Source organism: Microtus oregoni, unplaced genomic scaffold, assembly GCF_018167655.1.
Source record: "Microtus oregoni isolate MIOR12 unplaced genomic scaffold, Mior012 000115F_ref0000277, whole genome shotgun sequence".
Lineage (NCBI taxonomy): Eukaryota > Metazoa > Chordata > Mammalia > Rodentia > Cricetidae > Microtus > Microtus oregoni.
Window position 1 is genome coordinate 2,361,998 of NW_024544744.1, and position 11,389 is coordinate 2,373,386.

Genomic DNA, 11,389 nt, shown 5'->3' on the forward strand with positions numbered 1-11,389 from the left:
ATAAATAAATACCTGGTGGTACTAATTCAGAGTACCCTTGGTTGTGTCTGTTGTGCTGGCTTTTCCTGAAAGGACTGGCTGAGGAAGAAAGGACCACAAAGGCTGAGGGGTGGCACTGTCCCATAGGCTAGAATCCCAGATGAAATAAAAGAGAACTAGAAGAACGGCAGATGGACATCAGAATTCATCTTTCCCTGCTTCCCGATATTGATATGCCAAGATATAGACATGGCTAAGTAGCTTCCTGCTGTTTCTGCTGCCATGGTCCTCCATAATGGACTGCACCCTCAAGCTGAGAGGCCAAATATACTTTTCTTAAGCTGCTTCTTGTTGTCAGGTGTTTACCACAGCTATAAGACAGTAACTAACAGCACTGGTATATTAGTTAATTTTGTGACACTCTGACAATATCCTCAACAGAAACAGCTTGGGAAGAAAGACTTATTTTGGCTCATGGTTTTAGGTGGGTTTCAGTCCCCTGAGGCAGAGAAGGAATGGTGGCAGTAGCATGAAGCAGGGGCTCTTCACATGTGTTGGCCAACTAGGAAGCAAAGAAAAGGACACAGCCCCTAAAGACAAAATCTCGAAGACCTTCCTACTCCAGTTAGGCTTTGCCTCCTGGTTTCTACTTCCATCTAAATTACATCATCATATAAGGAATCCATCAAAAACATTGTACTGCTTGTGGGGTTGTGGCTTTTGTGGCCAATCTAGAAGGTGTGTGTATTATTGATCTCCTAGGTTCTTCTGAATCTACTCAAACTGACAAGATGAATATTAACTGGTTAAGCCAGAATGGACCTTCACTCTGGGATGAACCGCTATCTCCTATCCCATCTCTTTTAGACTTACTTAATAGTTTTTGTACTGAACTATTCATTAATCAAGGAAGGTAGGATTTTGTTTAATTAAAAAATTACCATGGAAACATTTTTGTAACTCTATACAGAACATTACATTGGATCCCCATATGCCTCTCACCCAGCTTCAACAATTACCATGATTGTGTCATTTGTTTCTTTCTTCCTTTTTTTGATAAGTATTTGCTTCATCAAACCTCAGACATCATATTGTCTCATACATGTATACAGATATTTCAATATAAAGTTCTAATAAATGATTTAAAAAATTATAGAGAGGCAGGAGAGATATCTCAGTAGTCAAGATCATTTGCTTTTCTCCCAGAGGACCGTTGTTGGTTGGTTTTTGCCAATTTGACAAAACTAGCATCATCTAAGAAGAGGGAATCTAAGTTGAAAACAATGCCCCTATCATACTGACCTGTAGACAAGTCTGTGTGGCATTTTCCTGGCAGATGATTGATGTGAAAGAGCTGGACCACTGTGGGCTCTGCCATCCCTGGGCAGGTAGTCCTGAGATGTATAAGAAATCAAACCAAACGAACCAGGAGAGCAAACCAGTAAGGAGCATTCTTCCACGGACTCAGCAGTGTTCCTTTAAGGACTCTGCTTCAGTTCTCTGCATTTTTGCCTTGAGTTCCTGCCCTGACTTCACAATGGATTATAATTAGAATTTGTAAGCCAAATAACCCCTTTCCTCCCCATGTAGTTTTTGGTCATGGTGTTTATCACAGCAAAAGTAACCCTAACCATGACAGTGAAAGACCCCTGGAGTGGGGAGACTCTCACTCAAATCTCGGGATAACACGACTCCCCAGGAACTCACCAAAGATCATCCTTGCTGCAATCACATGAGGTTTATTGACAGCACAGGAACCAGCGCACTGGGGCCGAGACTCATATCCCACGAAGGGGTAGAGGAGTTCGACCCCGATTAACTGGGAGAGGGGGTTGATGGGGGAGAGTCTTCTGTTTTGTGTTAATTTTATTGGTTAAATAAAGAGACTGCCTTGGCCCTTTAATAGGACAGAAAATTAGGTAGGCGGAGTAGATAGAACAGAATGCTGGGAGAAAGAAGCCTAGTCAGGCAGTCTCCATGATTCTCCCATCCTGCACAGAAGCAGGTTAAGATCTTCCCTAGTAAGTCACCCCGTGGTGCTACACACATTATTAGAAATGGGTTAAAGCAAGATGTGAGAGTTAGCCAGTAAGAGCTTGAAACTAATGGGCCAAGCTGTGTTTAAAAGAAGAGAGTTTCCGTGTAATTATTTTGCCTATAAAGCTAGCCGTGCAGGCGGCCAGGTGCCAGGAACATAGCCCACTGCTCTTGTTACAACAGGGGGTATTTAGGGGAAGAAACTACAGCCCAAAGGGAGGGCGTCATTGGTAAATTCCAAAAATACCAGTGATCATCACAAGGGGCTAACTCCCCATTTCTCAAGACTATTCTCAAGATTATAATCTAACTTTATGGTTAGCTAATTCCTAGAACGGAGTCACTAAACCGGCTAACCTAGATTTTTGGTTCGTCTCTCCCTGCTAGATTTTGGGCCCTATTCTTTCTGCTAGAGGGGTCTGGATTTCTCCGGGTCTTTCAACAGGACCTGAGTTTGAGTCACACCTGCCTGCAGCTCTGACTGACCTGATATCCTCTTCTGGTTTTCACAAACATTAGCACATGTATGGCATACACACATATGACAGACTCACATAAATAAAAATAAATCTTATAAAAATGATAGGATCATTCTAATAGTTAAATTGCCAATAAATGCTTAATATTACTGCCCTCTAGTTTTTCCCATTGTCTCAGCTGTATCTTTTTACAGTGATGGGAAGCTTACCAGACTTGGCCCCTCAGACACAGCCTATAGCCAATTGAAGTCTTCATTCAGCTGGCTGGTACCACACCCAAGTGTTCATGGGAGCTAGGTGTGGTGTACTGTCCAGAACGTGAGGTTTTAAAGGGTAGAGACCTCTTGAGGCTTCCCCCAGGCAGCTGAATGGGGACTTTGCAGAGTAAGCAATTTGAAGCCAGCAGTTTTAACAGAAGCTCAGATAAGAGGTTAGCCAACCTAAGGGGGACTCTGCACAGACAACTAAGATAAAGGGTTAGCTGGAGGCAGTTCCGCACAAACAAGCAATTTCAACAAAGGTTAGGTATGTTAGATAGGACATCCTGACCTTTGGTTCCCAGCAGAGAGTTGGGTAGTTTTCCATAAGATACCCCAAGGAGATCAGATTCTAGTTAAACCTGGAAACGGCCTCAGCAGGAATCTAGGATGGAGGAGCTTGTGCACCATCTTGCCCCATCACAACAGTCGTTTTGTTCTAATCAGGGTCGAAATAAAGTTTATTGCTCCTGGCTGACCTGTGTATTGGGTTCCTTTTAATGGACGACAGTTTGCCTTTCTCAGGTTTGGGAGGTGTCATAGCAGCGGCTGCACTGGCGCTTTACCGCTTTACCGGTCCACAAAATGGTGGGCAGTGGGGACGTGAGTCACGGTCGGGATGATTTTCTCTCAGATAGTTTGGCCCGGAGGGGCATGAAAGGGAGAGGCAGGAAGAGGGTGGGACACTCTCCAGACAAGTGAGTGTCCTGCTTCTTTCATGGTTTCTAAGAGGTACCAAATTTCCTACCAGGTCCCAACTTTGTTTTCTGCAAAGTCTACTTCCTAGTTAAATTTTAATGTCAGCATTGTGACAACCATGAAGGTAAGCTTTAGATCGGAAAAGAATCAAAGCTCCCCGGCAACTTATTTCCTGGACTTAAATATACACTCCAGTATGACCCCGGGCTCTAATCCTTCCCCCAACAATCCTCCCTTGAGTTGAGGTACTGATAGAGACACTAATGAGTTAATTCGGATAGAACCACTGAGAAGAGCATCCTAGAGAGCCCAGGAAGTGGCTTGGGTTTCCACAATGTTTCCTGTGCTCCAGCCAGTGTCTGGATGTAGTTTATTTGACCGGGGCATTCATTGGGAATATTTGTTGTGGGGTTAGGTTGGAGTGCAAAGGAGGATTCCGCAAAGGCAAGGCTTGTCGGAGATATCCGTGCAGCTGTGCCTCCGTGTGTCCCAGGGAACTAGAGGAGGAGACAGGTTTATCCTGAGTTCCCATCTTCAGAGGATTCTCTGAGGATCCGCAGCTTGCAGCTTGCGTGAGCCAAGGCTTGGCGCAGAATGGCTAGAGAGCCGCAGGCGAGCGCAGCCCTAATCGCTCCATCGGCAGAAGAGGGGGGTGGGCTTCTGGTAGTGAACGTGGAACAGGAAGAGGTCTCCTCCTTGGCAGAGGAGGCCAGTTGGCTGAGCTTCCCTGCATCCGACCGCTCCCGCCAGCGCTTCCGCGCTTTCCGCTACCCAGAGGCTGCTGGACCCCGGCAGGCGCTGAGCCGGCTCCGAGAGCTCTGCAGACAGTGGCTGCGGCCAGATATGCACAGCAAAGAGCAGATTCTGGAGCTGCTGGTGCTGGAGCAGTTCCTGACCATCCTGCCAGGGGAACTGCAGGCCTGGGTGCGCGAGCAGCACCCCGACAGCGGGGAGGAGGTGGTGGCGCTGTTGGAGTACTTGGAGAGGCAGCTGGACGAGACGCCTCCACAGGTAGAAGGAACGGGTTTAGGGTCTGAGACCTATGCCCTGTGCCTTCCAGAAACCTCGAGCAAGATCCAAGGGAGGCATTGCTTAGAGCCAGCGAAGTCTCAGTCTGAACTGGGAACCTGAGGCAACAGCGAGGTGGCCTGGACCCCTCAGAATAGTTAAAAGCACAAAGGAAAGTACAAGGATTGGGGAGAACTCAAAGCTAGCGCAGCTTGGGTAGACTGTGTCGAGCAGAGTGGTGAGAGGTTAGATGTGAACTCATAACCGGTGTGCTGAGTAAGACCCGAGGACAGGCTTGAGCACAGTGACAGTGGGTACAAATGACTTGATACGTGTTTTCTTGGCTTGTCACATGTGACAGCATCTTCAGTGCTGTCGTCCTTAGCCACCTTGCTTTGTTGTTCTTATTGACAATGGAGGGACATTTCACAGTTTTCCTAGAATCTAGAAAGTTTTTTTCCTGTCCAAATTCATGGACCCCTTGTTTGATCCTCTCGTTGAAAATGGCCTGGTTTTAACTTCCATCTTCTGGCCTTAAAAACAATGCCGGTGTGTGTGTGTGGGGGGGGGGGGGGGAGGAATAAGTCTGTACACATTAACTATGTGTCTCCATTATATTTCCCCCCCCCTTTATATAAGCCTCCTCTTTGTAACCTGCTAAGTCCAGTTAGTAGCACTCGCTGGAATGTTGACTGATGATGTTGTCTGATCTTGTTCACACAGCTACAGTGAGCTCCTGAGTCAGTAGCCATGTCTTTTCCAGAAAGTAGCATTTTGCAATACTCTTCCCCATCCCAGGTTCTTTCTGCCCTGTCTTTCATGAGGTTCCCTGAGCCATGAGAGGTAGAGGTTGTTGTACATGTGCTATTTAAGGATAAGCACTCAATAGCCATTTATTCTCAGCCTTTGACAGTTCTGAGTCTCTGTGTTAACTGCTGCCAACTGTGTAGAAAAACATCTGTTGATAAGGTTGGGGCAGCACTAATCTACACATGTAAATACATTTTGGCCTCTTTTAGGAGATTTCCTTTCTTCAACCTCCAGTGTCCTTGCATCAGAGGACATGTGATTAGAACCTTCTAACTAGTGATCAGGAGACCAAGATTCTGGCCTTAGAGCTGCTGTCCTGAGCTCTGTAACAGTGGACAGTCAGTTCAAGACTTAGTAAAAGATGTAAGAAATTCTGAGCATCATTTTACTATACGTGACTGCAAGGAAACTAAACTTTAATGAGGATCCACCACCTATTACGTTCTGTCTTAGTTGGTTTCACATACTGTAATCAAATTTGTTTCTTAAAACCCCTGTTCAGTGGAAATTACTATGTTTATTTTTCAGACAATTCAGATATTAATACTTCTATAGATTTTCCCATCAGCTTCATAAGGGTAGAGAGACAGAGCAAGGGAGCAAAAAAAGATGGTTAATCCATAAGCTCTGTGGCTGTTCTGCCTTAGCTCCCATTGTCGCATTGCTACTTAGGAGCTCGATGACATGGACAAGCTGCTTAATCTGGGCCTCAGTTTCAGCTACAAAATTCCAAACAATCCCATATTTCACTGAATGGGGAGGGTCCCTGCAGCTGTCATACAGGAAAGTGAACTCCATGAAGAGATAAGAATAAAACCCTGATGCAAATTGATTTCCTCAACCTGGATCAGACTTTGGGGAGTCTAATAGCAGGCTGTTTATTCCCAGTGTATTAGAGCCCGGAATAGTTTAGAAAAATTTGCTGGTGTGATACAATTCTCAGTGCACAAGGAAGCCTAATTACATTGAGACTCAACTCAGGGTACTTGTCATGTCTTCCAAGAGAATGGGTTCTAAGCCGGGCAGTGGTGGCTCATGCCTTTAATCCTAGCACTCGGGAGGCAGAGGCAGGCGGATCTCTGTGAGTTCGAGGCCAGCCTGGACTACAAGAGCTAGTGCTAGGACAGGAACCAAAAGCTACAGAGAAACCCTGTCTCGAAAATGAAAAAAAAAAAAAAAAAAAAAAAGAGAATGGGTTCTAGAGATAGGCGACCTGCACTATCTTAACAGCCTAAGGGTCTGGTCTGGTCTCAGTCATGCAGATACCATAGAGATCATTTGGGATATTAGTCATTGTGGGAATTTGGGGGACCCTCTGGCTATAAGGGTCATTTAGATTACTAGCCCCCTTCAGTCTTGGTTGTAAGAGTTTGCTATGGCCTGACCCAACAGTTAATACAGATCACCAGGACATTAATCACTTCCAGTTCTCAGCTTTCTGGTTGGAAGAACAGGTTTTTTATCTTTCCCTTTGGAAAGACGATCCTGTATGCTTAACATTTCTGGATTCTCTGGAGATCTGTGGGTGCAAGGACCTTCTTGCTCTGCTCCCAATAGTTCACAGGGCTGTCTGTATTTCAGTGAGTTAATATTCACGAAGCTCTTAGAATCAGTGCGTGGTAAGAGAAAGTCCTCACACAGAGTGTGATGGGAAAGTTTGGTTGAATAAATAAAAATAAATGAATGACTTTTAGGTCCCAAATGGCGAATGGAGTCGAGAACGTCTCTGCTGCACGGGGGCATTGTTGAAGCCTTCCCAGAACTCACAAAGTAGCTACTCCCAGCCAAGGAAGAGTCCGCTCAAGCATTCATCTCAGGAATCTTCAGACTGTTCACCCTTACAAGCAAGAGGTGAGAGAATGTGAGTGTGTGTGTGTGTGTGTGTGTGTGTGTGTATGTGTGTGTGTGTGTGTGTGTGTGTGTGTGTGATGGGAGGGATCCAACTCAGTGCCTTATACATGCTAAGTGAACATGCTATCACTGAGGTACCACATTCCCAGTCCTACACTGTGTAAATTATTATAAAGACTTCATTTACTTTCCTTTAATGGTCACCTAAAAGATGGGTCTATTTGACAATTACTTTCTATGCCCACCACCAATTATTTCTAAGACTGAAAAAGGAAAATTAAAAAGAAAGCTTTCCTAACCAATCCCGTGAATCTTAGATACAATTAAAATTGATATTTAGAAGCAATTAATCTAGTTTTAGCAGGATACTGATCTCAGTTTGGTGTGTATATGTTGTATATATGTATGTAGGTATGTAGGTATATGTATCTTTAGAGGCCTCTCTACCATCGCATTGTTGTTTGGTACTGGGAATAGAACCATCAATAAAACTGAATTTTTGCTCTGATAGATTTATATTCTAGTGGTACAAGATAACAAAAAAGTCAATAGTGTTATTTTGGATATTTAAGAGTGCTACAAAGAAAACAAAGTACAATTTGTAAAGTCAGAGTATCCCCGCGTCTTAGTTACTTTTCTGTTGTTGTGAGAAGACACCACAATCAAGGCAACTTATAGAAGAAAGAGCTTATTGGGGCTTGCTTACAATTTCAAAGGGTTAGAGTTCATGGCCGTTATGGTGGGGGGTATGGCAGCAGGCATGCAGGCATGCAGGCATGGCACTGGCATTGTAGCTGAGAGCTTGCATTTTGATTCATAAGCGTGAGGCAGAGAGAGCTACCTGGGAAGGTATAGGCATTTGAAACTTCAAAGTCCACCCCAGTGACACACCTCCTCCAATAAGACTACACCTCCTAATCCTAATCCTTCCCAGACAGTTCCATCAACTGGGTACCAAGTATTCAAACCATTTGAGCCTATGGAAGCTGTTCTCATTCAGACCACCACACCCAGCAATAGTAGAACTGCTGTAAATACAACCTACTGAACTTTGCAAGGCATGGAGTTCTTTGATGGTGTCTCCACCTTAGAAAACCCCTTGTCAGTGATTATTTGATCAGAGGTGAAAATGCGTATCACCGACCACTGATTGACTTTTTGGAGTCCTTACTTTCTTAGTTTATTAGAGCGTGTTTCAGAAATATTTTCACTTGCTGCTGATGTTGCTTTTGTCCCACCTTTAGTACCTTAGGTGTGTATCTGAGGTCTATTTACTATTAGTGTATAGCTCAGCCTCACTCTTCTTAGGGTCCATGCCCTCACCTGTGGATCCTGAGCCTAAAGCCTGTCTAGAGAGGAGGGGAATACAGAGAAATAGTTTTAGAACCTACTGTCCAGGACACTGGAAAGGATTTATAAAGTACAGAAAATGACGCTTTTCATGTTTTATTAAATGGTTTTTAGGAATTTTTATGCTGATTGGTTCTTCATTGGGTTTCATGGTCTTGGTCCTCCCCACCTTCCCCCACTTCCTGTTTTTCCATTGAATCCCAGTTCCTATCAGGTTTCTTTCCTCCCCAGCACTCCTGTTGTTCCCTTTATTCCCACCATTATTTTTGCATTGAAATATTAAATTTAAACATAAAAAAGTTTAATTGATATACTCTAGATTATATTAAATTTTAAAATTAATCAACATGTTAATAAATAATTAATAACATACTACCTTATTTATTAAAAATAAATTAACTATTAAATATTTACTTTAAATATTTGTCCTTGGCATTCAGAGAGCTCTATAACGTTTGCCTCCTTGCTGTTTTTCTCAGAGCTTTCTCCCTTGCAGCCTTAGTAAACACTTCCTGACAATTGTGTTTCAGGTGTGGAAATGAAGACTGAAACCACGGGCTTGCCTCCAGTTGAGGAGTACACAGAACAAAAGCCCGAGCAGCCAGTGAGCGTCCTGGCAGGAGACACTGTTCAGATTCCTGCAGGTGCAGAAGCCAGTGAACAGGAAGGCAAGTTACAGGCAACACAGACGAACGCCGCAAAGAACAGGCGACACTATTGCCATGAATGTGGGAAGAGTTTTGCTCAAAGTTCAGGCCTGACCAAACACAAGAGAATCCACACTGGAGAGAAGCCCTATGAGTGCGAAGACTGTGGGAAGACCTTCATTGGGAGCTCCGCCCTTGTCATTCATCAGCGGGTTCACACTGGTGAGAAGCCATATGAGTGTGAAGAATGTGGCAAGGTCTTCAGTCACAGCTCAAACCTCATCAAGCACCAGCGAACCCACACCGGGGAAAAGCCCTACGAGTGTGATAACTGTGGGAAGACCTTCACCCAGAGCTGCAGCCTCCTTGAGCATCACAAAATCCACACCGGGGAGAAGCCGTTCCAGTGCAACTTGTGTGGCAAAGCCTTTAGGCGTAGCTCACATCTCCTGAGACACCAGAGGATCCACGGGGATAAAACTGCTCCCAAGTCTTTGCCTGGAGAGGTTTGGAGAGGTCAGAATAAGGTGGAAAGCCAGCGGGATGGTACTGAAACTCCCGTGATTCACCAGTGCAATGAGTGTGAGAGAAGCTTCATTCAGAATCGAAGTCTTATCGAACATAAAAAAATCCACACTGGCGAGAAGCCCTACCAGTGTAACACATGTGGAAAAGGCTTTACCCGAACTTCATACCTTGTTCAACATCAGAGAAGCCACGTGGGGAAAAAGATTGCAGCACAGTGACCTGTACCATCCCTGCCAGAGTTGGTACTTGCTTGTCAGCGAGCTGAAGGCTCTCTGGAGCCCTTGCTGACTGCAGAAGGGAGGATGTTGCCCATACACACCAGCTAGTGTTAGATGGTATAATCTGGCTGAGGTGAATTATCTTTTCTGTTCTAAAAGTAATTAGAATAAGACCTGCTAATAAGGAGATATGGGAGCATTCTCTGGATGAGGGGGCACTGGAGTCTCTTGTTCCCAATCTGTGGATCTACAAGGTCTTCCAGAACAGTCGCCCTTAGCTAGCACATTTTTTTCCTGGATGGATGGTTCCAGATTTGGGGGGCAGACTCTTTGTACCATTTGCTTGTCAACATGACTCTTTGATGTTTTGGTCAGATTTCTGAGGTCCTAGCCCTCCTGTTGCGCCTTGTGTTAGTGAATATTTACTACAGGGACTGATGAAATGACCGTCAAATCTCTGAAAATCCATGTCTAGATTTCTGAAGAAACTCTCACAGGATGTTTGTGTTTGCTAAGGTTCTAGACTCTGAATCCGTCCTACAGTTTTCATGCTAAGTACATAATGTTACAGAATTTGGCTTGGTGATGCCATATATCTTCATGGGGATAAAGAGTATAGTAAGAATGCTACCAGTGTCTTCTGAAGGCACAGGGAGACTTCCCTGTCTGTAAAACTCCATTAGTGCACACTCATGAAACATTTAGTTTTTCTCTCTTTACAGTGAATGTTTTCAGGCAAATAAATAGCAATCCTATCTTCATAGGGCAAACTAGTTAGAATTTCCATTGCTGTGAAAGACACCATGACAAAAAGCAACCTCGGGTGGTGGCTGGAAGTTTATTTCAACTTAGAATCATTTGTTACACTCCATCACTGAAGGAAATCAGGGCTGGCGCACTGAAGTAGAGGTCATGGAAGAATGCTGCCTGCTGGCTTGCTCCTAATGGCATTCTCGTCCTGATGCATTTTAGTACCCAGGACCACCAGCCCTGTGGTGGCACCACCCACAGTGAGCTGGGCCTCTGACAGCAATCATCAATCAAGAAAATACCCCCTAGGCTTGCACTACAGGCCAGACTGGTAGCAGCATTTTATAGGTTGAGGTGCCTTTTTCCCAAATGACTATTTTGTGTTGAGCTGACATAATACTAGCCAGCACTGTGAATGATGATACAGTTGATGTCCGTTCTGTACTGCTCAATGTGTGTTACTTTTCTCAGGGCTGTGAAAAAAAAAACCTGAGAAAAACAATTTAAGGAGGAAATGGCTTGTTTGGGTTCATGCTTTGAACGGATACAATATGGTGAAGTAGGCATGATAGCAGAAACACGAGACAGCTGGTCGCACTCTGCCTGAAGACAGGAAGCAGAGGTCAATACCGATGTTCTGCTGTCTTCCACTTTCCCCTTTTGTTGCGGGAGGTCCTCCCACTCCTCCAGCCTATCACCGCTGAGGTACCAGCCCACTGGGGCGTGGTTTCTCTCCCTTTAAAAAAGCGGCCACTTCCCTCTTCTCTCTCTCTTCA

At 44.6% G+C, this 11,389-nt stretch overlaps 1 protein-coding gene across 1 annotated transcript; it reads left to right on the forward strand.

Annotated features, from left to right (window-relative positions):
* The first annotated feature begins 3,821 nt into the window (after positions 1-3,821).
* On the forward strand, positions 3,822-11,389 carry LOC121443943 (zinc finger protein with KRAB and SCAN domains 3-like). Its single transcript, XM_041645702.1, is given in 4 exon segments — positions 3,822-4,462; positions 6,964-7,120; positions 9,001-9,848; positions 9,850-11,389. Coding segments are annotated over 4 exon segments (1,506 nt in total). The 5' UTR covers positions 3,822-4,045; the 3' UTR covers positions 9,934-11,389.